The following is a 27,953-nucleotide window of genomic DNA, read 5'->3' as shown; positions in this document are numbered from 1 at the left end:
ACACTGACTGTACCTTTAAAGACTCTTGTCCCAATTAAAGCCAAGCCCCGCCTCTGGAGCAGACATCCCATGAGTCATAAAGTTTGATGTCCTGCCCAAAGTTGAGACCCGACAGGAGCAAAACTTTTTTTCTAGAAAGTGAGCTGCAGAGATTTGTCTCACGAACACCATGAAATTTTCTTGTAAGAATATTCTCTAACTTGGCCTAAACACAGAAAAAGTGGGACTCTTTCAGCCAAGCGTTTGTTGTGTTATTCGTCTTTTGTGGCAGCGTCTGCGGTTTTTTTTTTTTTTTTTTTTTTGGGAAAAGTTGGGGCCGGACGACAACATAGATTCCCGTGTGGAGTAGATATGCGCTTTGTTACATTCACAAGTATGCCATCAAGAAACAACAGGAAAACGTTGTCCTTCACTGCAGATTTCGACAGCTAACACACTCTGGAAGAAAACAAAGTTCTCCACTGCTGAACTTTAGAATGACTCGGGATAACTTTTACTGAGTGTCGTCGAGATTTCCAGATTTCCTCCTGCGCGTACAAAAGTTTGGGGTTGGCTCAAACTTCTTTTTTTGAATTTCTGAACGCGACATTTTCGGACACATAAAGTTCGCAGACTGCTTTGGGACAATGGATCCGAGCCAGCATAACCCTCCTGCCGGACACCAAATCGTCCATGTACGGGGTGATTCTGAGACCGACCTGGAGGCGCTTTTTAATGCCGTGATGAACCCGAAAAGCACTATCGTGCCTCCCTCCGTACCTATGAGGATGAGGAAGCTGCCAGACTCCTTCTTCAAACCTCCTGAACCAAAGTCCCATTCCAGACAAGTAAGCCCGCCCTGTCTTTCCTCTGCCCCTTCCCAGAAATCACGATTAAACCTTAGGCCCATCCTGTGGGCGCTCAGGCCTACAGTACGTGACTGGTACAGTCTGTTGAAAGTTACTTTAACTACTTTGCAGTCGTTTTATCCCTCAGGAAAACACCGCTGTGACTTGCACCCTAAATGTATAATACAATATCTCTGTTTTATTAAAGTTATTTGCACTTTAAGTGTGTTCGTCTACCCTGTTAACACATGCTATTACAATTTACTTGTGTCAAATTTGCCAACAAGTTACACTTACACTGGCAAAACCACTGAAGAAAAAAACATGTCCGGTGAGGCCTATACCTAAAAGAGTAACAGAAATATCCTCAGAACCATTTGCCTGGCCTCAGCGGTTGTCCTGGTAGATAAGAGAATCTGTTAGACCTAAAGTTACTTGTCAAACTGGCTGAACCTACACAGGATAAGTGAACTTTAACATATTTGCAAATGTAATATATACACAGGACGATAGCAATCATGTATAAACAATCAAATAAAGTCTGTCAAATCATCAAGATGATTTGCAATGAAGAAATCATATGATGGTTGAAGTCGTCTTATTTACCCCCCCCCCGCAACCCCCTTCGTCCCACCACAACTGTTGCCTGTGGTCTCTCTGTGGAGTTTTATCCTCACTGCGCATGTGTTGTTGTGTAGCGAGTCTGCGCTCTCCTCTGTCCCACGCAGGCCTTAGATCCCCCCTCCCCGGACCTAAACAACACTCAAACATGCCTTCACATGCACGGAACTCCCTAGCATGCATGTGAAGAGATTACAACACATGAAGAGTGACTGAAATGGTAGATCATGCAGTGCAGTTCACAGTCCACAAAAATCACTAATCCTTAATGGTTTGTGTTCTGTTGTTCTTTGAATCCTTACAGTTATCTTTGATAATACATTGTATTTCCCTTTCAAAATGAAAATATTTACTTCATATATTCTTATATATATAACATATAAATACTTACACTAGTTTTGTTGTGTCATTTGTCTAATGTCATCTCAAATTAAAAAGCAATATATTTTAGAATAACTATGGTCATTTTTAACTAGAGATTTGTGAACAAACTTAGATAGATAGATAGATAGATAGATAGATAGATAGATAACTTTATTCATCCCCGAAGGGAAATTTGGTTGTTACAGCAGTCCGTATGTAATGCATATAAATACAACAGTAAAAAATAGAATATAACAGTAAAAATAGAATATTAACAAAGTATAATATGCCTGATAAATACTTGGCTAGACAGATATATACTAGGTCCTAGACAAACATATTTTCTCTTCATAACAGTCCTGTTCCCAAGTGAAATTACCTTATTACTAACTACTATAGGACTGCATTCATGATCTCTTCTACCCCCCACACAGGCCAGCACTGATGCTGGGAGTGGCGGAGCGCTCACCCCCCACCATGTCCGTGCGCACTCGTCCCCAGCCTCTCTGCAGTTGGGAGCTGTTTCCGGTGGCTCCCTGTCTGGCATGGGCTCAGCAGGTGCTTCCCCTCAACATCTCCGTCAGTCCTCTTATGAGATTCCTGATGACATGCCCCTGCCCCCGGGGTGGGAGATGGCCAAAACTGCCTCCGGCCAGAGATACTTCCTTAAGTAAGTATGCTGGCAACAAATATCAACACTGTTTCATGTATTTTATAGTCCTTGACAACCTGGGAACCTTGCAGATTAAAAGAATGTGTTTATGAAAATGAATTGATGGCTTTGAAACTAGATGAAAAATTTTGCTGATGTTCACTCTATAGAGTATACCTCAGCTGTCTGGATATACCTTACTGTCAACAACTTTGCATCCTGATGAAGGAGAAACTGCTATAAAATGAATTATTTATTTTGACCTGATAATGTCAGGAGTGAGAAATTAGGCATCTGTGATATCTAATGCCACTTAACTATTGCATCCCTATTACTGGAAAAGTTGCGTCTCTTAGTTTTACCAAACAAGACCATGTTAGTCATTAGAAAGGTCTTGACTTTCATATGAGAGTGGCAGACCCATTTAAAATTTGGTGTCGAAAAGAGTCACTGCAATATGTCTGCTCAGTGCAATGGTTGTATTTAAAGGGGTAAAGACTAACTTTAGTCAAGAGGCTATTAACATACTGTCTTTACAACACAAATAATACATGAGTATATTCTTAATGTTCATTACATGTATCTGAACCTTTTAATGCGCAACTTATGTAGAATTACAGGCACAGGTTGAAAACTTATTTTACATTTTTTAGGTAAAAAATTGAAGATTTTAGCCTCCAGCAATGGACAAATCAAGTCCAAGTTACCAGCAAAGTGGTCTTGAGATCAGACTCTCACACTACAACTTAGTGTACCCGCTGACAGTAATTTGCAAATCTGCCACGGTGCACAATCGTGACCAGTGTGCTCAAAAAAAGACAATTGCAATAGTTAAATTGTAGGTTATTAAATTTGGTGGCCTCCGCAAACAAGAGAAGTCTTTTGAGGAACTGCTGCTGTATGTAGTGTTCCTTTACTTGGGCTCAGGTTTCAGTAGAAACAATGGACCACTGTAGCTGCCCCAGACAGCACAGGACAGACAACTCTGCAAAACTCATCTGCTACCCGGCAGATCTCTTGCACATTAATGAACCAAAGTAAACTTTTAAAAATAATAGGTACCTGGTATACCAGAGCCCTTTAGGTCTGTCACAGAGTTTATTAGTAACCTTTGGGGTTTTGAGGGTATTTTTGTTATTCTTTACTACTTTCTTAAGGATTTATCTGTGTTTCAGTGCATTCATTCTCTGTAGTTCTGTGAAAAGATGGATTGAATTATTCATAAAGGTGATGTCTTTGTCAGCAATTTATGATAATATAATCTATTCATCGTGAAATGCCCCAAGTTTATGAAATGCTCAGCAGCTCATGTTTAGAGATGATTTGACATTGAAAGTCGTCATTCTTGCTCCTCTGGCAGACAAAATGTTGTCAGTTCTAGGAATTATTATTCTCTGACACAGAGTCTGAACAAACACGATAGCCTCAAATTTACGTGGATCAAAAAAGAACTTTCAGTACCAGATGTTTTAAGGTTTCACATCTGGAGAACATCTGGCCCGTTTTTCGAAGGCTCTTCTAAAATTGTACAAAAGGACTGGGGGGTAGGAGAGAGAAAACACTATCCCCATAGACTCTCCCAGGATTACAGCAGTTGTTTAGAAAGCGACTGATCTAATGCCCTTCCAAACAATGAAGCAATTTTGTAAACAAAATTAATGTTGAGTTTGGAAATCCCAATGTTGTATAACTTTTATAGTTTAGATGTTTGTTGCGTGAATCAATTTTGTTGTTGTTCGTAGGAATACGTCAGTTATTTTTAAAAATTAAAACAATATGTTTGTTTTTTTCCTTGTTATATAACAATTGGGTTATTGTCAAAATTTGAGTTAAGTTTATTCTGCTGCTTTTACATTGAAAACAAAACAGGGGAGCAGAGAGAGAATTGGTATGACTGACTGGTTTATAATGAAAGACACAAACTCTATAGTTGCAGCAGTTAGGCGAGACTTGACAACATTAACAAAATAACATTAACAAAAGTCAAAATGCAATGATGTAAACTATGAATAAGAAAAAGCTGAGTAACTTGTAAAGAATTGTTCAACTGCATGTACAACTAGACTAAGCAGTACACAGTGTGATCAAGTAAGGAAACTCGAGGAGGCATCTTCCATTCACCGCACATCAAAGTGCAGATATTTGATCTGAAATAAAGGCAGCCTCGGCTGAGCTGCGGGAAAAGACACTCCCCTATTTATAAACAGGGGTTGTCTGACCAAGACATGTTGCTGAAGGAGTGAAGCAGAGCGAGAGAGTGTGTGTGGGTGGGTGGATGGACGAGTGGGGGTGGGGAGTTGGTCACCAGCTAGCAGAGCTGAGCAGAGAGCAGGGGCTCATATTTCACTCAGTTGATCACTGTTGTCCTTAGAGATATATCAACTCAGGGTTAAAGTTTTTTTAAAATCTATTTTAATCTATTTCTCCCTGTTGTTTACTGGTACACTATAAGATTATACATTTGGGAATGATTGGCCTCTGTGAGTCACAGCAGCTCTGTGGATGCCGATGTCCCACTCCCTTTAAAAACCAGGCTCCGTTTTGGAATGAATGGAGCTGTGGCGCTGTGATGGTGCCTCTTTTGTGTCAATGGAGTTAAATGGCAGCCATGTGGAGATGACTAGAAGAGAGGCCAAGAGAAACTCCGGCCCTCCCTTTGTCCTAGCAGTGAAACAGTGATCTTTATTCAGACCACAGGCCTGTTGAGACTCATGTGAGCCTTCCCAAAATAGACAAATGGCTGACATGAAGTTTGAAGATGGCGGGGAGAGAGGGCAGTGGCTTTCTGAAAGGCTTCACCATGTTTTTCATACCTGAAATATTCAGCTCTTGTAAATTCTAAATCAGTGATAACAAATGATTGACTGTGCTGTTAGGGCTGCAGTTGGCCTAATGTTTTTCTTTTGAATAGTGATAATTGCTGAAATAATTAGTTGGTAATTCACCAACAAATCTGATAATCAATAAATATAGATTTTCTGTTCTCGGTTTTATTTATGTACATTTGAATTTCAAACTGTGTGCCAGATGGATGTCACCTTAGGCCTAGACTTAGGTTATTATTATTTATTATATATTATTTATTATTTATCAAATAATGATAAATTGTAGCTGTATTCCTAATAGAAATAGGAGTCAAATACGAACACTCTCCTGCAAAATATATCTCCATTTTGTTTTGGCTGTTACATAAAAAACAAAACCCCAAAGCTTGGAGAAGACTGGGAGAATGTCAACAAAGTCTGTTGACCTTTCCTCCTCCTCTTTCTTCCAGCAGTTTGCTGTGGCCTTTGATTTATGACAGCAGGGGCAGGAAGGTTGGGTCACCTTGCTTGCTGCTAGGATGGGGGGAAGGGCCAGTCTCCAGGGCTGGGTCATAAACTAATGAAGGTTTCTAATTTAGACACACCGGTGAACTGGGAGGGGTAATCACTGTTTCCGGGCACTTATTAAATGCAGCTTTGAATGAGCTTTTAGTCCGTGGGAAGTCAGCCCCAAGCAGAGGAAAGCTTTAGGGGAGTAGCTATTGTCTACAGGTAGAGCTATGTGTTGATGGACGCTTTTGTCTTTTCTAAATTGGATTGGAACTGTTTGATGAGCCTGGTTTCCCACAATGTGGCTGGCTTACTTGTGCCTTTTCCTATGTAACTTAACAGTGACTGTGAATTATGAAATTATTCACTGTGATCATCCCTTCCTGTGTATATTTCTTTCTTTATGTTTTTACACTGTACAGCTGCACTCTCCTGAGTAACCAGGAACATCAAATAAACTGATAGTCTAGTTTCAATGTACACTATCTAGGGTTTCCTGAACATCTGTTGCACTAAATGGAAGTGAAGACCTCCTATTAGAGCAGGAAAGATCAAAGTGTCTACTTAAACTGTATGCTCATATTGCATGAAGTCTGTATCAGTGCAGTGCTGATTTGGACCACAGGATTATGTTGAGATTTTCAGTAGACAATTGTACCTGTAAATGGTTAGTTTCTGTTTTAAAGTCCACAACATTTTCCTACTGAGCACAGTACATGGTTATTCATATTACTATGGAAGGAATTAGCAAAATGATTGAAGTTTGTTTTGGTTTTAGTTTTTTCATACATGAATATGTACCTGGAGCATACTTAAATACTACAATACCCACAGTGGTTGTTAAAATAAATCATTTAATGTTGTCCAGTCACCCAGATGTTTGCTGTGTTAATGCTGTGTAAAAGAGTTTTATACTGGTGGACACTGGCTTCATACGTAGCATCTAATGTAAACTTCATACCTAAATATTTTTTTATCAATTGTTATCTGATTTACTTCAACTCTGCAGAAAGCTTGAAGTGCTAAATGTGCAAATTGGATTTCAAACTAAACTGTTATGAACTGACGCCACTCAGTCACAAATGGTGCTGGGAAGGCCAGGCTGTAAGCTTGCGTGAAGCTCTCGTTTGGAGCAACTTTGTGTTTGACAAACTTTTGGTTTATTGACCACACACAGACAAGACCCTTCCTGTTCAACTGGGGCCTGTCAGCTCAGTACACAAATGGGACTGTGAGAAAGTCAGGCTAGTGTTTACCAAAGTCTTGATGTAACACCTCTGTTCCAGACATCAATGCCTCCACTGTCACTGAGGGCATCACCACAGAGATGTAGTATCTAAGAGGTGGACCTTCTCAGGTGAGGTTTAGAGTTCCTAAAAGTATTCAAACTTATAGCAACTCATAGCAAGGGAATAGAGGTTGAATAAGAAAATAAAGAAACAAATGTATGTAGTTTCAGAATGCATACATTTGAACCATTTTTACTATTTAAACATATGAATTTACCCATTAACAACAAGTGTAATATTGCAAGGGAGTCTACTAATTTATTAAATGCTTATCTAGTGCAGTCAACATAGTCAAGAAAAGGAAAAAAAAAAAAAAACTGCAGTAAAACTGAACCTTCAGAGCTACATTTAGTCCTGGTAGTTGGTGAATTAGTTGCTTCATTAGGAAGCATGATGATACAACCACTCCTTCAAAGAAAAACTTAAAGCCACAATAGGGTCGCAGAGGTCACCCCAATAATCTCTCTTGATGATGCCCTGCTGATAGAGAGGCAGCCAGGCATCCCCAGTCAACCAGAGTGAAGATGGTCATCCTCATCTTAAAGGCCTGATTACATCTGGCCTCCCTCAGTGCACTCTTAAGTCATCGGCTTCAACCACCTTCCAAGCATATACTCCCTGGGTGGAGCCCCTGTGGCCTAAGGATCCCATTTTTAACATTTGACAACTCAGCTGTGGGGTGTGTTTCATCATTGCTGCACTCCCCATAGCCTTCACTCCCCTGTTTTACACCAGTGAAATGCAACTTTTGACATCTGGCTTTGAAGAGGGACAGTTTCAGTGGAATAAACAGTCAATCTGGCCTCAAATCTAGCTTTGATCTGCTGTTTTGGCAGGTAGCAGAGCTTTTGCAGAGAGATTTAAACCACAGAGCTGACTTATTTTTGGCTAGAACATTCTCCTTAAACCCAGATGCAAACGCCACAGTTTTCATGGGTGTAAACAGGCAATCCGTGTGTGTTAGGAAGTTTGTCATACTACTGTAATCAGATGAAGTCTGTGAAACGAGCAGTATTCAAAATTTGTCACTGGGGTCTCTTTAAGCATGTTGGACCTCTCTTAAGTCCGTCTTGCTGAATTCAGCAAAAACTTTTAATTCAGTCGTAGTCTTTTTAAATATACATTTGACTAACGGTAAGACAGAAGACAGACAGACAGATCTTGAATGATCTTAGTATTAGAAAGACAAACACAAGTTTTCGGAAACTAGCTTTCATGTGATCAGCACTGAACAGAGAAGTCGTTGCATTTAAGCAAAGTCAAGTTTAACCTTTATGCGAAAGGCCTCCCTCCCCCTTCCTCAGCAAGACACATTATAAATAACGCTGGCACAATAAACGCCAGCTTGATAATTGGGCCATCACTCAAGGAGATGTCAAGTGCCTGGGTGGATCAAGAGTCCTACTCTGTGCTCTGCTAAGCCACAGTTGACCATGATGACAGCTTGAGCAAAAATTAGCTAGTGAAGCACCATACTACAGTCAACCACCTTGATAATGGCTCGTTTTTGAACCACAGTGCTCTCCTTCGGTGCAGTACCTGGCCATTTACAGACAGTTTTCCCTGAAGAAGATGATAATGGGTTACATTTTGTCTTTGGTGGTTTACAACAGTGGTTTACACAATGCAGGGTATTTTCCCACTGTTTTATCCTGTCATCCATGATAGGGTTGCATTTTGGAATACCAAAAACATATTCTTTATTTTAAGATACTGTACAAAATTATTGAATTTTGAGGAAAAATGAATCAATTCATCCATGGCATGGCTTTGTGAACAAACAGTGCTTCATAAATAATGGGAACCATTTGACAGAAATATTAAAAAGCTGCTGTCTTATCCATGAAGACCTGGAAGGTGGTTGTGTGTTTGTAATTTGCTCCTTCATGAAGATTAGCAGAGTTGGCTAGTTTGATTTCAATCAGTTACAACTGATTGAAGTAGTGGTGAGGTTTTAATGTCCACAATAAAGGAATTACTCCTGTAGAATAATCCAGCTCTCTACTCTCAATCCATGGCTTAGTACTGTATGGAACCAACAAGAATTCAAGCTGATCACAGTTCAGTCATAGTTCATTATGGTGACTAAAAAGATTGGTACTTTAAGCACTACCCTAATGTTTTGGCATGTCAGTTTGGATGACAACCCGAATGGTAGTGCGGTTGGAGAGCCTTGAACATGTAAACACTGTTTTCAAATGTATTTGTGTAGACAAGGCCTGACCCACAGCCATTTTTCTCTATGTCCACTTTCCTGCCCCACGGACAGAGTTTGGGGGAGGGTGCGGTGGCTGTCCTGCTGAGCTTGCTGTGGTGTCAGAGACATGTAAAGACAACACCGAGCAGTTGTGACCGTGGAGGTTGCAGATCATCAGCAATTCCTAACAGCAACTGGTGGCCTCCAGCCGTCCCAACAGTTGCCATGACATTGTTTTGTTTTATGTTTCGCCTACAGGAAGTGGAGTATAGCCCTAGCCATATAGGGTTCGGGGCAGGTTGAGTGAATGGATTATCTTTTAGTTTTAAAACCTGGTGATGAATTACTGGCTCGTGGTAACTCATTAACAGTTCTGCTCAGTTCCCACAAACAGGTTCTTTGAATACAATGCAGCACTGACTCAGAAGCTCTTATAGTGTGTGGATTATATCACCAGCTTTTTGATTATCATCCCCTCTGTTTTGAACTGAAGCCTTGTTGTGATTGATTTGAGCTACCAAAGTTAGCATCGCACGCTAGTGTGTGATTGAAAATCCAATATTCATACTTTCCTCTGTACTAAGAGAAGCTCAGCTTAGTGGGGGGGAGGCAGAGGAGAAATTATAATCAGAGGCTTTGAGGTTGTATATATTTCCATCCATGTTTTCCAGTTGTAGCATTTCTGTTCTGTATTGGTGTACCAGGATGTGCAGGCCTCTCATTTACGATAAACCCTCCCCTCCCTTATCCCAGTGCTTGTCTCCCAGTCTCCTCCCCTGTTCTTCCCCTCCCCTCTATAATAAATGTCATAGTTTCCAGAGTGGGAAGGAGGCAGCGAAGGGGGCAGGGCGGGTGCTTGGAGTGTAACAGGACCAGGCAACTCATCCAGCCAATGGAATTCAGAGGGATTGCTTCCGTAGATGTTTTTTTCCTCTTTCACTCTTTTTTTTTTTCTTTTCTGTAGTTGTCTCACCCCGCTCCCTGTGACCCCTCTTTCTCAAGGGGCCCCTCCAGTCTGAGCAGTTCCAGCTATTTTGCTTGGTTTGTGGTGTTTGTGTGTGTGTGTGTGTGTGTGTGTGTGTGTGTGTGTGTGTGTGTGTGTGAGGGCTGGGGGAGGGCTTGGTAGGGGATTTGGCAGCTCCTTTGATCAGTAAAGCATAAACAAGAGGGGGCTTCAAAATGGGTTGCATTGTGTGGGGGGGAGGAGTGCTGAGTCAGGCCCTCTCGCTCTCTGGCCTGGGATAGAGAGCAGACAGGCAGGCTGGGATTACCGCAGAGGCCAAGAGAAACTCTCTGAATCTCTCACTTCACCCAGCTGTTCCAAAATCTGTGCTAATGGCACTTTTGGATCAAATTAACAGCAAGTTGTAAAGAATCACTGTGGGTGGAAGAGCACATCCGGAGCATGATTATTACTGGGTCCCATAGATAGATTGCTGATGATAATATTTAATTGCATTAAGAACAAACTCTTACTTTTGTCATGTGTGCTGAAATAATTAAGCTGCAGCTACGATATAAATGTAAGAGTTGTGGTGTTACATAAACAAGCTGCTGGAGTTTGGTGCCTATTTGTTTCAGATGGGGGGGGGGGGTCTCTTAAAAAAACAAAAAAAAAGAACAAGTGAATAGTGGGGTTTTAGGTCGTAGCTCAGTCTGTGCTTTTGTCAAGCAGGTGAAAGCTTTGTAAATGTGGCGCCAGATTGTTAAAGCCCCTGACACTCCACAGTGTCCGAGCCGCTTCCAGGAAAAAGGACCCCCTGCGTTGAGCCCTGGGACTGACCCTCCCTCAATAGAGAGGGTCCTGCTCGGGAGAGGAGGGCTTCCTGTATTAGCTTTCCATCTTAATCAAGCAACAAGTACCAACAAAGCACTAATTATCAATGCCTTCACAGAATGCAGCACAATGCCACCTCCCCCGCTCCCCGCCCCTGTCCCAGCAAAGACGAGCCATAAAATAGATGGAGCAACATTGTCTGATGTTACAATAGTTGTTTTGAAACCAGTCATAGCCTCCTAGACATTTTCAAGAAGTTTTCAGCTTACCTACAGTCACAGATGGTTGGCTTGATGTATTTTTAGTTGCAATCTACACTTTGCTTTGTCTCAATTATTTATTACTTTATTTTAATTCAAAACAAGTTGCAGTTTCTCCCTTCTGTTCAGTGACATACAGTTTATAGAGAATTGTAGAAAAAATATCTTAGTCCAATCCAAACTAAGAATGAAAGCTTTGTGTGGATCTGTATTGAATCGTGGGTTCACAGTGGGTCCAAACAGACACAGCTGAGTTTGGCTTCCTGTAACAGTCATCGTTTACAGAAAGCAGGGATAGATTCTGTGTTTTGATCAAAGAGCTTGTTGAAACTCCTCTGAGTCATCAGTTCCTGCATGTGACCTGCTTCTTCGCATTGATATGGTCCTTAGTTAGAACTTACTACTGATTACTAGTAGACACACACTGATGTTTTTTTTTTTTCTTTTTTGCTATCTTGTCTTCTTACAGCCACATTGATCAGACCACCACTTGGCAGGATCCTCGCAAAGCTCTGCTCCAGATGAACCAGGCTGCCCCACCCAGTTCTGTGCCAGTCCAACAGCAGAACATTATGAACCCAGCCAGTGGTGTGTACATGTTGACTTAAATAATTTCATCAACATCAATTTATTTGAAGTTATTTCTGGGCATTTTCCTACTTCCATACAATATACAGTAGAAGCCAGAAGCTGTCTAGTCTAGTTCTTACATGTCACTAAGACTCGGTGTACATCAGTTCTGTCCATGCGGTTGGAATTTGCCCTAGGTGAGGTAAGACTGAGGTAGAACGTGACAGGTCCTGTCTGACATGTTTGAGAGCTTCGTGACTCACAGATTAGAGTTTACAGATGAAGTATCTTCTGTATTCTCAAATTGTCACTGTTCTGGCAACCTGTGGTCAAATCTGGAGAAACAATCGCCTTAAATGCTGATAAACAGGGTTGCTTGTTTTCAGTGACAGATGTCAAAGATTTACTACACTCTCAAAGATGAAAAATAATGTGCTGCTATCTGTCTTGGATATCTTTTACCAATGTAGCCTGCTTATTTTTGTCTTTGCATGTGCACATTAACATACAGTATATATTTGATGTTACTGCTTTTACTTAAAGAGCGTCCATAGCTACAATTTGCAGTAAGTGTGCCCAGTTATGTATTATAGTTATGTAATTCGTTGCATTGTTATGTCAGTAAAGAAAAATCTAAGCAGTGAGTGAACCACCAGCACTTCTTCAACATTATGATTTACCTGTCATTCCCCAGGTCCTCTCCCTGAGGGCTGGGAACAAGCCATTACATCAGAGGGAGAAATTTACTACATCAACCACAAGAACAAGACTACATCCTGGCTGGACCCAAGACTTGACCAACGCTATGGTGAGTTAGCTATAGACAAGGCTTTTGTTTTGTTTCTTCTTAATTAAGTAAAATACCATGTAAGTTCATTTATTATATTAATGTAGTTTATTATTACCTCAAAATTATAGCTATAGAAAATAAACAGAATATTTATATTTTACATAAAAAAATGTAAACAAGGGAGTTATACGAAGAACTCTCTCTGTAGGAAAGAATTTCTTACACATTTGTTTTTTGTGACAGCTGTTTACTTTCCCCAGTAGAAAGTTCTACCTAATCCAAAAAAGATGTATCACCGCAATTGTAATAGTGAGTTCAGTTCTGTATGATTCATAGTTCATTTCACCGCACTACATTGTTTTGGGGTGACTAGTAGTACCATTGGTTGTTGAAACCAGATTTCACCTAAACCCCGCCCTCAAAATCTGCAGCTAACCTTTTGTCAGCCATTTTGGTGTTGGAGCAACAGCTGAGTTGGCCATTAATCCCCCCGGTCAAGCTAAAGTTTGACAGTTAGCTTTCAGTGTGTGGTGGCCAGGGTCGGTGAATTAGTGACAGGACCACGTACATGTGTTGAGACTTCTCTGTGGCCATGGGAATGAGCTAATCCTCCTATGTGCCAGGAAGACTTCAAGAGATGAAGGTTCCTGCTTATGTCACTCTGACTCATTTACGCTTCAGGTGCCATCCCTTCATTAAAGCAGTGTTCCCCAGGGAAGCTCACCCTGGTTCACAAAGGCAACATGTGTGAATCAGCACGCAGCCTGTTATCCCGTTTGATTTTAGCGTTACTTTTTATTGAACCGAGGCAGTTAAAGGGCAGTTTTTTTCTGTAAGCAATTGTGTATTCTGCTCTGAAGGCAGGCAGGAAAGTTCAAAACAGAGTTGTAAGGGGAGTTGGGCAGCTGGGGAGAGATGGCGGCTCTGATCGGCGAAGCTCTTTGAAGATTTATAAGTCTTGAACACACAAGGCTTCTAGGCCCCTGAAAGCGAGTGAGAGGGAGAAAGAGACCGTGTTAACTCATTGTATGCCATCAAATTTTGTTCCACATTAGATAAAATCTTTGCTGTTGTTCTTCTACTGTTAAATGATTACATTTATACCTGTTCCTATGTTGCTCACCTGCTGTTGTTTGTACTTTTTATCATTCAGATTTTTAGAAGTATTTCCAAGTGGTATGTGCTTCAAACAATTTGATATTTGATATGCAGCACTGTTATTCTTTTGGATTATTCTCAATAACATTTGTGCAGAGATTGGCTTCTCTGCATCAAAAAACCTCTATACTGCTGCTATGTAGGTCTCCAATCATAAGCCAGCTGCTTTGATAATGGAGGCTAATTTGAGCTTTGAGAAGAAAAGCAGCAGAGCGCCTTTAACTGAGGGTTGTTGCCGGCTGGCTTTCCCCTGCGTGAGGCCCAGTGCAGGCACAGCCCCATCCTGCTGTAGCTCCAGACAGACTTGAATCTCTGCCAGGCCTCTTTATTCTGTGGTCCAACTCTTAATCTGTTCCAGACCTTTTCAGTCAAAGAACTCCAATGTGAGAGGGGAGGTGGGGGGCAGGGAGAGGCAAGGCGAAAGGGGAAGAAAGAAAAACTGAGGAACAGAGGAAAAAAGGCCGACAGGATAGGCATGCATCCTCTTTAAGATCCAAGGAGGTGGTGAGCAGCGAACAAGCCATGAGTGTACTATGGCTGAGTTCAAAAGGGGGCTGGCTTATGTGGATATGTTGTTTTCTGTACATACAACTTTGGAAGAACAATAGCAAAAACAGTGAGGTGGGGGTGGGGGGTTACTCGTGTGCACAAAAGCACAAGCAAGATTTCCTCTGGGAGTTAAGTGTTTTGCTTTGATGCCTTAATGTATGCCATTTGCCAAACACATTGTCACATTATCTGTCATGTGATGTTTTTATGCCTCTGCTGTCAAAGTAATTCACCAGAAAAGTTAGCACCTTTATTAATAATGCCATGAAATACTCATAGGATAATTAGGCAGTAGTGAGCCGGTTCAAAGGGTCATTTCATGTTTTCTCACTTACCCCCACAAGTGTCCATTCATGTGGACAGTATTGGTTTTATCTGATTTTTTTTTTCTTGAGATTTCACATTTGAGATTGCTCCAGCCAGTCCAGAACAATGGAAGTGAACTGACTTTTGTTTTGTGGTGCAAAAGCACTCAAAAATAACATTTGGAAAAAACCTACAGCAATTTCAAAAACAATGTCCCTTTTACTTTAGACTTTTTGTTGGAAGCACCTCCTACTTAAGAGATAGGTGCCTATCAAGATTTTTTTTCCCCATAAGTTGGACAAACTGAGCCTTTAACAGGGACACCATCCAGATGATTTTAACAAAAACTGGAGGAATAAAAAAACTCATCACATTACTATATTTGTGTTTCAGCTTAATCTGTAAGCTTTTATTTTGTAAACAAAATAACTGTACTTTAATCAAACAGATGAATTCAACACAATTTTAACCTGTTGGGTATCATATCCCTGATAGGTTTCCCTACACTGTTGATATTGCCTGAATATGTTTTTTTTTTCCCATCTCCTTGCCATTCAGAGTTAAGTCAACACAGACTGACTTTACTCAGTCCTTACTGAGTACACGATGATAAAACAGCGTTTGTATCACATCCAGACTGTTTCTCCACTTATCTTGATGCTAGAAACACAACACCTTCCCAAGGGACCTTTTTAAAAACTTGTTAAATCGACAGCAGACAAATATTTACCAAACCTTCAAAGGTGCATTGCCCTGGTCACATAGAGAGCTTCCCACAGCTGGCACACCCTCCAACTCTACCTGCCCCAGGTGATCCTGTGGTGTAATATGCCTGCCAGTGTGATCGCCTGATAAGGGCCTGTGTTGCTGGTTCGTTGTGTTGCAGGAGTGCGTGAAGAAGACAAAAGGCAGACAGCATTAACTTGTCTCTTATCTGCATGGCCCACCAGCTATCGCCGCCCGTATGTGCTGCTGACTTCAACCCCCCCAAACACACGCACACAATCTTCTCAGCCTGGATTGGCCTCCTTTTAAGCTATCACTTTGGCCCTAAACTGAACCTGTCCTTCGCTCCTATCTCACCCACAGATGTAATTCCCTGCTTCGATATGCTCATTGTTTGTGCATACTTCCTCCAGTAACATTGGTTACTGTTCGCTGTTTGGTCTGTGAGGTAGTCCTTGACTTGGTGGTTCAGTAGAAACACAGTTGTAAGACTGCATTTGTCAACGTACATTGTGTATCAGTGGATCTCTAATACATACTGATTCTCCAAAACTTACAAAAAATTCCAAATTTCCACTTAATTTCAACTTGAGTTTTATTTACATAGTTTTGGCCACGGTTTCTAGCAGCTATGATAACACTGTAATCTGGGAACATGGTGGTATCAATACAATAAATCAGATGGGGTAAGAAACTGAGTGGGCAGACTATCAGACAGGTTGTAAACAAGCCAATATTTTATCCAGATGACCTGAACTACCTCTCTGGGGGGTAAAAGTGAATGCAATATGTTATTATTTAAAATACTAATCGTACTGTACACACACAACTATGGAAAGTTGCAGAAGGATTGGTAGAGTTGAATCAGTCAGCCTATAAATTTTGCTGGATGTTTGCAGTGGACAGTTTAGGTGATGCTTTTACAGCATGTCGTCACTTCCTGTTCCAAATAGGTTTGGCTATCTAATCATCATTACACTTTTAGCAATGCGGATGTGTATATGACTAAGTGTTGTTCTTAGCAATAGAAATTAGGGTCAAAACTACAGACCTAGGTCGTTTGAAACCAGAATTTTTATTCAAATGTGTGGCCTTGTGTATCAGTGGATCTCTCCATATGCTTCCCCTCACTTTTAATGCATGGTCTTCTTCAAAGCTCAGGCCTTAACAGATCTACAGCTGCTGACATGGCCCATGTGCAGCACTTCTGTTTTGAGAACAGCTAATGGTGCCCTGATGGTAGAGTGATCCAACCACAAAAGGCCTTAGTATCTGCCAAAGATAAGAAGCAGAGAGAAGTGACACACTCTCCCATGGATTCAGTTGATGTGTGTGGGAGAGAGGAGGCTGCTCTGTGACTGTCTGTGTGTTTGTGTGCATGTATATGTGCTGGGGTGGGGTTGTTGGGGGAGGCAGCGTGGACAGAGAGTGTGTGGGGGGGCAGACAGTAGGGTGGGGCCTCCAGAGCTTCCCAGGGAGAGCCCTGAGCCATGGTTCATTCAGCTCGTGAGATAGTGTAAACAGTGATTGAATGGTGATGAGAAAGGTGCCGGGGCGGGCAGAACAGCACAGAGCGAGACAGCCCCGCATGAAAATTGTGCCCTCGTCAAGGCTTTGTTTTGGTTGGTGCTTCAAGCGCATAAGCAAACAGCGCTCCTCATTGGTTCCGTTACTGTTACACCCCTCGTGGTCAAGCACATTTGCTTCTCTTTCTCTACTTCAGTGATAAAACGTGTGACCTACTTTGCATGCATAGATTGCAGCATTTGCTGTGCTGCCTTATACTCATGTTTATTATACCCACCCCCGCTAGAGTAAAGAATAACAAAGATTTCACTGGGGAACAGCTGTGCTTTCAATACACACACATTTGTTCTGATATTGTAAACATGTAGTAAGCTTGTTAGTGCACAATGCAATTACATTGTTAGAAAGAGCTTTGAAGCTAAGGTTAAGAGTGGTACAGTGTTTACAGACACTGATGTAGGTCTGTTTTAAATGAATTTGTCTGATTTACATACTGTGCTTATATTGCATTCATTAAATGAACTGAAGTAGACCCATCAGACCAGGGTAAGGAGGCAGTCAGTCTAATCTGCGATTTGTTTAGAAGGAAGAAAAAAAAAAAAACGCACAATGAAAGGATAAGTCATGACTGATGCAATGTACAAAACTAACAAAGCCTGTCTTAGTCAGTGAGTGGGAGGGGATCAGGTCTTACAGGAATAGTGATTGTTTCAGACACTAGGTGGAAAACTTGTGTTGGGACTTCCCTTGTCCTACACAACCTGCTGCACTGGCTCCTCTCTTTTACAAATTCACCACGTAGACAAAATGTTCAAGTTGTCAGACTTGTCAAACAGTATCTGAATGCAGCCAAGCATTAAATGATGTAGTTGCAGAGACATTAGAGTATTACTACATATTATGAGATTTGTATTTCATAGCTGGGGATCCTATACATCTCATTTTTTAGATCCATTTATTGGAAATTCTTATCTAATTTTATTAGCTTAAACACAGAATAGGTAAAAAGACAAAAGCTTCCTGTTTCACTTAACTGAGACCCAGCAGGTTTTCCCTGTTTGCCTGAAAGATCAAGCAAAACTGTCTTGTATATTCCATACTAGTAGCAGGTACTGTATTCAGACAAATCTGGAATCACACCATTTCCACAAAATTTAAGTTTGCTATTTCAAGCCTCAAGTTTAAAATGAGCACTTGGTGTCATTGCACTATGCATTATACTGACAGATTTAAACTTAACTTAAACTTTTGTCCTTTTTGCAGCCCTGAACCAGCAGAGAATCTCCCAGAGTGGTCCAGTGAAGCAGGGAGGCCAGCTGCCTCCCAGCACCCACAGCGGAGTCATGGGAGGCAACAATCAGATGAGACTGCAGCAGATCGAAAAGGAAAGGCTGAGACTGAAGCAACAGGAGCTGCTTCGGCAGCGACCACAGGTCAGGAATCAGAGTTAAAGCATTTCAAAAAATTGGAAAGTACTGTGGCTTCATAGAGGAACAACTAACCCATATCAAAAGGGTCATAAGGTTAATACTTTTCAGTATTTGTCCAGCAAGACACTGGACCCCTAATGTGTCACTTATTGAATGAGGGCACCAGGAAACTGTTTATGTAGTGAAACGCAATGTACATCTTGCATAGTCCTTTAAATATGAGTCATTATTAATAGGTACAGTGGTGGATCTTAAGCCCTTTTGATCTGTCTTTATTGTTACACCACCCTGCAATGAAGTTGTGTGAGTCATCTATGGTAATTTTATCACTTCCTAACGGTGAATGTGTCATACTGCCGCCCACACAGGGTGGTGCTGCCGAGTCCAACAGTTTACTCAAGGCTGTGTCACAACACCAGAAACCAAGTTTTATGATTATGAATGACAGTGCTGGTGACTTTGTTTACCATGACATTCGCATGGGTTGTTTAAAGTTCACGGTGTAGGAAGTGACCTGAGTGTGTACATGCACCAGGCTGTAAAGGGAGAAAGATAATTTATACCAGGCTCACTGAAAGTCCTCAGGGCATGTACACTGTATGCTCTGTAAGTAACCTGGTTATTGTCGACATTGTGAAACATCATATGAAAGGGAAATCTGGTTTTCAAAATCAGGAAGGGGATTAAAATATGTGGTCAGCACAGATAGCACAGATAGAAAGCCTTTAACAGGTTTCTAACTTGGTTTTTACAGGACCATATGTGTATGGCAAAGACTTCATGCATGAACACAAAGGTTTTAGAGTAACCAGGTTATTTTAGTGCACATATTTCTATTTCCTGTCTTCCTGCATGATATTTCCCAGTGTCTTGTGTACATGTAAATAACGACAGATATAGAATTCATGAATAATGCAAAGAAAGCTTTACAGTTCTTAAGATGACACATAAGCAGCTCAGTTACACAAACCTCAGACATCCACACTCGCCAGTTAAGCAAAGAGTGAAATGGAAACTAAAATGTGGAAAAATGACTGCAGACCAGATTTTCTGCATTTAAAGAGCACCTCTATCAGGCTAGATTTTTAGATACATAAGATGATGTTTGGATTACAGAGGCCAAAGTGTATTTTCAAACATTGTAGAGCATAATATAGGAGGAAATTGTGTAATTGTGCAGGCTACATGCTTATGTAGGGAGTTCAACCTTGGGGCAAAACTTGCCACACCCAAATGTATTCCACATGGCAGAACTGTGATGAAGAATGGGTAGCAATGAATGTGACTTGCTGGTAGTAGTTGAGCACTGATGCTGCTTAGTCATGCACAAAAAGAGAGCCAATAAAACCATAAAGGTTGTTTATAGTACACAACCCCTTATAATCCTTCTTAATCAAAACCAGATTGTTTGTATGTGTGCATGGGATTCTGGGATAGATCTTGAGAAAGAAACACCTTAAAGCACTGCTGCCAGTACATCTGAAGTGAAAACAAAAAAAGGGGGAAAAGGAAAAAACATCTTATTATTTTAAAAAGGGCTAATTAAGACTTTTTAGTCATCTTTTTGCCTCAGAACATTGTGTCCGTTTATCCTCAGCCACAACCAATAAAAGCCTCTACTAACCACTTAGTGTCTAGCAGCAATTTAAAAAAACATCACATCTCATTGGCTGACTCCTTGTTGTCATCTATGACCCTGTAAAATTTTAATGAGATCTCAAAAACTGTGACACCGGTCAAGTCATTTCAGCTTCCCGTTCAAGGACTTAAAGGGAAGGAGGTGAAAAAAAAAAAGAACAACATGACTTCATATCCTCAACCTTATCTGATACAGCATGTGTAGAAAACAATTGTCTCCAACTGTGGTCGGCCCCTCATGTAATTTGACACTCGGTATGGGGAGAAATGGAGATCACCATGTTGGAAGTCTGTGTGCAATTCCTCAGTTTAACATGTTATGCAGTGACAGCACAGCAGCAGGCGTACAAGGCTGTTCTAAAATATTTTCATGAAGCTGTAGCTGTGTATAATTAGCTTCTGAGGTTAGGGGTGGGGTTGATTGTGTTGCTCATGGGTTTTTGTGCTTTATCATCCGCAGGAGCTCGCTCTAAGGAACCAGCTGCCTACCAGTATGGATCAAGACGGCAGCACAAATCCTGTGTCCTCCCCTATGGCCCAAGATGCCCGGACCATGACTGCCAACAGCTCTGACCCATTCCTCAACAGGTTGGTTTTGTGCAGACGCCAGGGATGTCCTTCTGTAGAGGAAATGGAGGCAAAAAATTCCCCTAGTACAGTACAATTGCAGCTGAGTTGCACTGAGTGACGTCAGTGTGTGCTTGGAGAGGGCCCCCATTCTGGTTCAGCTCATCAGACTTAATGTATCCTGTTTGCGGGAATCTTTGTGTGCTCGGCTGTTTGAGTTTGAGCTCTTGTGAGAGCTCCCTGAGTTACACAAGTAGTAAAAACAGAAGGCCAGTCTCTGGGTTTAACCCTCTTCACATGGTAATGACTCATTCAGACCAGCAGCTCTGTGCTGGAGTTCATTGCACAATAATGACCTCTGGCTGTACAACTGCTGCGATAAAGGCAATCAGAAATGTATAGTGAAATGTAAAAAATGATATAAAACCATGCTTAAATCAAAGTGGAGATAGACAATTTACACAACTTCAGCAATAAAGACACAAAACCTGATGGACTGAGACTAGATCTGAAAAGATTAAGGAAGGGAACAGGAAGTTTTTCTCACCCATCTGTAATTGCTGCTTCATGGCAGTCTGGGAAGTAATTCCTAACAGTTCAAGCTCTAGTTCTTCTGTAAGGGGACGAAGTGAGGAAAGAGCCGAATAGCAAGCAGGCCATGAGAACATGTGGTCTAGTCAGTAGACAGGCCAACCTAATCTCCCCTCCTCCCTGTTGCCTCCACTCCCCTGCTCTCACAATGGCCTCATTCATCCTGCCTCTGCCATACTCTGCCTACATATTTTTCCTCTGCTAATTAGTATAGACTTGTCAAATGTCTTCTCTCGTTCCTTCTTTGTCTCTTTTGCCCCTTTTATCATTGCTCTTTTTCCTATACTCTGCAATACAGGGTGAAAAAGTGTAGCTGAGTTTCAATGGTGTCACTGTGAATTAGTCGCCATAGTCGTTTCAGTAGATGTAACTGTTGAAATGTTCACGTATGCACAAGGTCCATGAGGGAATTGAGGCCACACTGTTACATTTCAGTCTGTGTGCTTTTAATAACTGAGAGTGTTTGTTTTGTGGGATCGTTTAATTAGATTCACGTTGTTCAGTTTCAGAGTAGAACTGTGAAGGTCATTAAGGTCACCCTAAACTCTGCTGGGAGAAAAAAAAGCTTTCAGTCTGGTGAAAATCATGGTGTTTATTAGCAACTGTGCGGAGCTGTCAGCCCATATTCTGTTATTTTCGTGTTTTCAGCGGGACCTACCACTCCAGGGATGAGAGCACAGACAGCGGCTTGAGTATGAGCAGCTACAGCGTCCCTCGCACTCCAGATGACTTCCTCAACAGCGTGGATGAGATGGACACAGGTGAGGCGGGAAACAAAGTGAATATGATCACATACGGTGTGGTCTTGATTCTGACGCGCCTTTGCTTGGATTTCCTGTTTAAATTTCTGTAGTTGGTGCTTGCGGCTGCTCACTAATATTTACTACTACCTGGCTTTACTTTACACTCAGCTGACAGTTTAGGAAAATATAGCTAAAACCAATACAGGCTACATTCACTTCATGTTGGAAGAATAGGAAAATTGCTCAATTGTTAACAGCTTTGGATCATCATTGCATTTATTTTAACAAGTTGAATTAACTATAGCAGTGCTAATGGTGGATTTTATTTACACTGAACTACTGCTCAGTCAAATCATTTAAATGTGTTTTTCTGTTCATCAGGGGACCCACTTCCACCCTCCATGGCAACACAGCCCAGTCGTTTCCCCGACTACCTGGATGCCATCCCGGGGACAGATGTGGATCTGGGCACCCTTGAGGGTGAGAGCATGGCGGTGGAAGGCGAAGAGCTGATGCCCAGTCTGCAGGAGGCCCTGAGCTCTGACATCCTCAACGACATGGAGTCCGTGCTGGCAGCTACTAAGATCGACAAGGAGAGCTTCCTCACATGGTTATAGAAGGCCTCGAGCGGGGGTGCTCCTTACTCCTCTCCCTACACTCTGAACTGCTGCCTGCTCTAATCTGTGAAGGATTCATAGATGCTTTTACAAGACATTTCAGCGAGCCTCTCTGGACTTCTGTCTCTTGTCTCGGCGTGTAAGGCCAACCTCTTTTGAGGCAGTATTGTTCTGTTCTTTTCTTTTCACTGGTATGTTATCTCCTTATTTTGTCTGTGTCTTCAAGGCTGGCCCATGAACAGACAATTACGCAAGGGTCCCCAATTCTTTCACAGGTCTGTCAGTGAATCTAGGGCATCTTTACCTAGAGCAGGGGTCGCTCCTTCCCCTGGTCTCCCCTCGTAGCTGAGCTGGGCAGGTCCATGTACTCTTCTGCAAGGACTGCCCCCATCAGTTATCACCTGGAGTCTCTGGTGCCTCTTTTTTCCTGCAATATAGCATGAAGCAGCACTACGTAACTGTGTTTGGGACTATTGCATCTAGCTTAAATAGCTTTATATTTGGCCTTGTAAGTTTTTCTTTCTTCTTTTTTTGTTTATATTCAACAAGCCTGAGAAACCAAAAATGATGTATTTGAAGCATAAAGAACAATACTGATTTGGAGTAAAGGTAATGTGAGGCCCAGTTAGGACATGTTGGCTTTGCTGGGGAGGGATGGGGGGGAGGGGATTGAGGGTTTGAGCCTGGGGACCGACTACATCGCTGCTTGGCTGTGCCAGCAAGTCTAAGTTAAACCTTAAATAGATCAAGTGCCTTCAGTTGTATTTTTTGAGACGCGAGCACCACGAACAATTACTATGTTTCTGTAATGCAGCAATAAGCATTAGGCTGTATTCATAAGCATCAGCCACACTTTCCTCTATCTAATGTTCAATAATCAGAACTGTATTTTTGTTTTATAAACACATTATAAGGGGATTTAGGGATTTATATTTTTTGTTAACCCTAACTTCTTTTTATCTCAGTCTTATCCAAGCCTAATTCATGATTCATTGTTTTATCTTTTTAGTATTCTTTTATTTTTAGGTTACTACATATGTATGATAGCTTAGATCAAATGGCATTTTGCTTTTGTTTTTAATTTCTTTCATAGATGACTTTATACACTTAACAGGGTCGACTGTTATCACACTCACTTACTCCAAGTCTGCAAAGACACAGATTGAATTCAGTTTGGATTTTTTTTTTTTTTTAAACCACCTAGCTGATTCATCTTGTCTCTGATTTTACTATATACATATTCGTGTGATTTGTTTATTTGTTGATCACATGCAGCTTTTACTATCTTTCCTAAACATTAACCAAAAAAAGGCAGATCCTCTTGGCTAAACAGAAACTACAGCTCTTTGATCAATTACACCTTGTGACAACGTACAGTATAAAAGAGTTACAATGTTTGAAACTGTCTTCCTAAAGAGGGAGCTGATCCCCTCTGCGCGATGCTGTGCTGTGTTTTGAAATGAGGGGTTTATAGACTACAGCTAGGACAAGTTTAAGCAGGTTTAAGAGTCATGTCGAGGGGTAATGTAGAAGGCCAGGGTTTGACTGACGGCGGTGAGTTACGTGGATTGTTAAATTCTTTTTTGTGGAATAATTAAGAAACAATCAGTTATTATCAGTCAGGAATTGTCGTGGCAGATTCCAAAGATGTTTTTGTGACACCAACACTTATTTTTGCTTCCATTTTCACAGAGTCCAGAAACGGTATGATTTGTAAATCAGCCTCTGTATGAACAAACTGTATAAGCTAATGAGAAATTGACGTAGGTTTTAAGTGTTAATGGACATGTCTGAATAGGTCTAGCTGAGAGATTCTTTTTTATTTTTTAGACAAGATGGTTGTTTTGAGTGACTAACCCTGAGATTTAAGGATGAGGTTTCAGAACAGAGAAGCAAGTGTTTCTTCTATAAGCGCTCACATGTTTACATGCTCTCTGATTAAGAAACTGCTACAGCCGCAGTGGAAACAACACACTGACAGTTTTCTCATAATCACGTTATTTTGATGTTTACACCATGACTACATTTTTTAATTACTGCAGTAACCTTTGAATAATCAGCCTGCCGTGCGTGCCCTTGGTCGGGGCCTCGCAGGATGTCACAATGATTCTGTTGCCAACCAATACTTAATTGGTAGCATTAACTTGATGGAACAATTTTTTTTAGATCTGAGAACATGAACTTTTTTTTTTTTTTTTTTTATTCTGTGTGAGAAACCTCTTTTTTTAGTTTTGAGTTTATTGATCATTAAATCATGTGTTGATGATGGATTAAAGATGGATAAACAGTGTTGGTGAGAACAATGCAACTAAAATGAGTGGTACACTGCAGTGCTTGTATTGCACGGCTACAGAGTTTTCATTTTGAATGCAATGATGCATTTTGTCACAAACCTGATTTTATGCTTACTTAGTGTGTAATTGTCAGAGCATATTAGCTGTTGACTGTCATTGTAGCAGTAGAACTAATCACACAAGTTAAAGGATTTTGTATTTAGAGTTTTCTAAATGCACATGAAATGATTTATATTCAGTAATGATCTATTCATTTTTTGATAGATATGTGCATGTGTTTTAGAACAATAAATTCTGTTACATTATATCTTTCTTCATATGATACTTTGAAATTGGCCTGAAATAAACTATATACTTTGTGGTAATATTTTTTTCTTGTCATAATTCATTGTTTTCTAGTATAAATTCTAAACTCATCAGTGCAGAGTTAAATATATCAAAGGATTATATTACACAGGATATTATTATCTGTACCCTATCCTACAGCTTAGAGTATTGTAAAGTTACCCGTTCTTGTATTTTCTATTAAATGTAGGGCTTACATGCAATAGAATAAATATGCAACGTTTCAGTTAATGCAAGTAATGCAAATGTATCCTATAATAGTATGTAAATTATTTGAATGAGCAAGCAACTTTATTATTATTATTATTATTATTATTATTATTATTATTATTATTATTATTATTATTATCATTATTATTATTATTAGTAGTAGTAGTAGTAGTATAGTTGCTGTTTATTGATAATAATGAGCAGTATGCTAATTTTGCTGTGACTATCACGACTTAAAAAAACAAGGGTTTTTAATATTCCAGTTCAATGGTTTTACTTTGAAAGTATTCAACGGAAGTACTCTCTCTGTTGCGTCTGACGTTAGTTTGACTTATTCATTTGTTGCAGTTCCTCACTATGACCACTGGAGGGCAGTAAACACTAATTTTAAATCCACAGGTTAACAGTCTTCCTTGACGTTCGTGCAGTTTTTTTTAAGGTAGATACAGTCTACGTGAGTAAGTGAGCACTTGTATACACTGCCTTCCGGTGGTCACAATATGTAATAATATCTCTGACTATAACTAAGAGAGGACAAGACACGTGTGTCTCTTTACTTTGAACCCAGTTCTCTTTTTCCAAACAACACGCATCTGTCATTTCTGGCAGCTATCGTGTTACCTAGCTAGAAATAATGCTAAACATTGTACACAACTTAACTCTAAGGCAGAGAAATTAACTATGTGTATATCTAAAATAAAACACCTGCCCTCTAGTGGTCACAGGGAGGAACTGAGCCATTCATTAAGCACCGTTAATGCACAAATAATAGCGTACCAGTACTTCCGGTAAAGACTTTCAAAATACAGTTACCAAACTTGAGGAATCTGTTTAAATAGTTTACTTTTTGTCATAAATTTTTGTTATAATTTTGTTCTCTTTTATGCTCATTTCGACTGATGATGATTTTGAATATTGAAAGCCTTCTTCGTGGATTAATTGTATATCTTTCTGTTAAAAGCAAAGAAAAAGAAAACTGACCGAAAAATGCCGTCCAAAATGGCTCCCAAACATACCGGTGGTTGGTTGGTTGCAGTGGAGTCCGACAGGCCTAACGCGAGTGTTAAATTACCAATTCTGTAATGGTATGGAAAAAAGTTTTGTATGAAAAAGACAACAATGACAGGTTTTCAAAAGAGTTAATTTAATCAGTAACTAATTTAATAATAACAACATCTTCCCACACTTTAAATGCTTTCTGTCTTTACATGAAAGTAAAATTATGAATTTAATAATGTTAATGTCAAACAACAGTTATAACATGTTTTTAAAAATATATATATACACAATATACTTAACATATATCTCACACATCCCTGTTCCATTAGACTACAGTTGCAAGTGATAATCCCAGTAGGTGGGACTCCCGTGTATGCAGAGTTTCATAAATGTTCAAAAGATCCAATATCTCACTAAAAATCCAAGATTAGAGGAGAAGTCCAAAAACCGAAAACAGATTTGTGAATCAGAACTTTGTTTTGTCTTCTTTCTTTTTCCATTAATCATCTCATGACCCCTCAGCTTTATCTGATGACTTTTACTGAAGAAGAATTTTTCATGCTGGACTAGTTATAATGGAGCATTTGTACATTGCTGTATTGGTGCTTTCACTTAGATGAATTGGACACTTTTTCCACCATTGCTGAGTACTGTGTAAGCTGAATTCAAAGTTTACACACATTATTTGTTGTCAGAATCCAATTACAATCTGAGATATTGGCTTGTGGTTACAATTATTAATGCAATTCATTTACCTCAGCTCCATTGAGGCCTCTGCACCTTCAGTGTGTCATCTCTCAACTTCATCAGCTCCGATCCGGACACAACATAGATTTATCTCCCTGATAACTGAGGTTAACTGTAAAAGCCCAGTCTACAGACACAGCATTGTTTAAAGCACCAGGGCAGCCTAAAGAGAACAAGAAACCATAATAATTTGTAGCAATAAGGTTGTGTGTTGCACCCATGAATCACACATGACTCAGGATAAACAGATTTCAAGAAGGAGAGCATTGTTTTAATCTGAGAGAAAAAATGAACAGAAAAATAATTTGGCTGGTCTTCAGTGGCTTTACTGATACTGGGTGTAACTGCCAACTCATCTGCCTCAAAACAAGGTACAGTATAAAAGGCAACAGTCATAGTTTAATATCAAAATCACAGTATCCCCAAATTGTATCCTCAAAATGATTCTTAAACTTAAAATAAAGTGTTTAATGACAACCAACACTGAGTGAGACTGAGTAAGACAAATTAACTATTAAGGGGAAATATGTAAGTGCTGCTTACCTGGCTGAGAGGCTTTGTTAGGTGCTGGAGGGACAATCACATGTGGATGCAACAATGTACGCCCCACTGAAACTCAATTTGCTCCTCATTCAATAATATACAAGCTTCTTGTCAAAGACTTTCTTCAAAACAAGCAAACAGAATGAAGGGACACTTGGGTGTATATATAGACATTCCTGTAATTAGCCTCAATGCAAAACACCTGCATTTCTCTGGCACAAACTCATACTCAAGGGAATTGTAGTCTTTTGGCACAGTATGGACTACAAATGAAGGATCAAATTTGGCATGTAATTGATCATC

The 27,953-nt window shown here is 40.4% G+C and overlaps 1 protein-coding gene and 1 long non-coding RNA gene across 2 annotated transcripts; one reads left to right on the top strand and one right to left on the bottom strand.

The window, feature by feature from the left end:
* Positions 1-90: 90 nt before the first annotated feature.
* Positions 91-25,171, top strand: yap1 (Yes1 associated transcriptional regulator). Its single transcript, XM_018665562.2, has 8 exons — positions 91-827; positions 2,246-2,481; positions 11,770-11,888; positions 12,565-12,678; positions 18,190-18,359; positions 20,455-20,582; positions 21,801-21,913; positions 22,277-25,171. Exons 1-8 carry the CDS (start codon positions 627-629, stop codon positions 22,510-22,512), a joined length of 1,317 nt encoding a protein of 438 aa, XP_018521078.1. The 5' UTR covers positions 91-626; the 3' UTR covers positions 22,513-25,171.
* LOC108876205 (uncharacterized) lies at positions 22,849-27,878 on the bottom strand. Its single transcript, XR_001959958.2, has 4 exons — positions 27,651-27,878; positions 27,116-27,270; positions 26,378-26,438; positions 22,849-22,939 (listed from the first exon to the last, which is right to left on the bottom strand). It is a non-coding gene; the product is annotated as an uncharacterized LOC108876205 (long non-coding RNA).
* Between the last annotated feature and the right edge of the window lie 75 nt (positions 27,879-27,953).

Source organism: Lates calcarifer, linkage group LG21 (assembly GCF_001640805.2).
Source record: "Lates calcarifer isolate ASB-BC8 linkage group LG21, TLL_Latcal_v3, whole genome shotgun sequence".
Taxonomy (NCBI): Eukaryota; Metazoa; Chordata; class Actinopteri; family Centropomidae; genus Lates; species Lates calcarifer.
This window is presented reverse-complemented; position numbering and strand designations above follow the sequence as displayed.

Coding starts and splice junctions, on each gene's coding strand:
- yap1 (XM_018665562.2), top strand. CDS start 627: ATGGATCCGAGCCAGCATAACCCTCCTGCCGGACACCAAATCGTCCAT. Junction 11,889..12,564: donor CATTATGAACCCAGCCAGTG/GTGTGTACATGT, acceptor GTCATTCCCCAG/GTCCTCTCCCTGAGGGCTGG. Junction 20,583..21,800: donor TCTGACCCATTCCTCAACAG/GTTGGTTTTGTG, acceptor TCGTGTTTTCAG/CGGGACCTACCACTCCAGGG.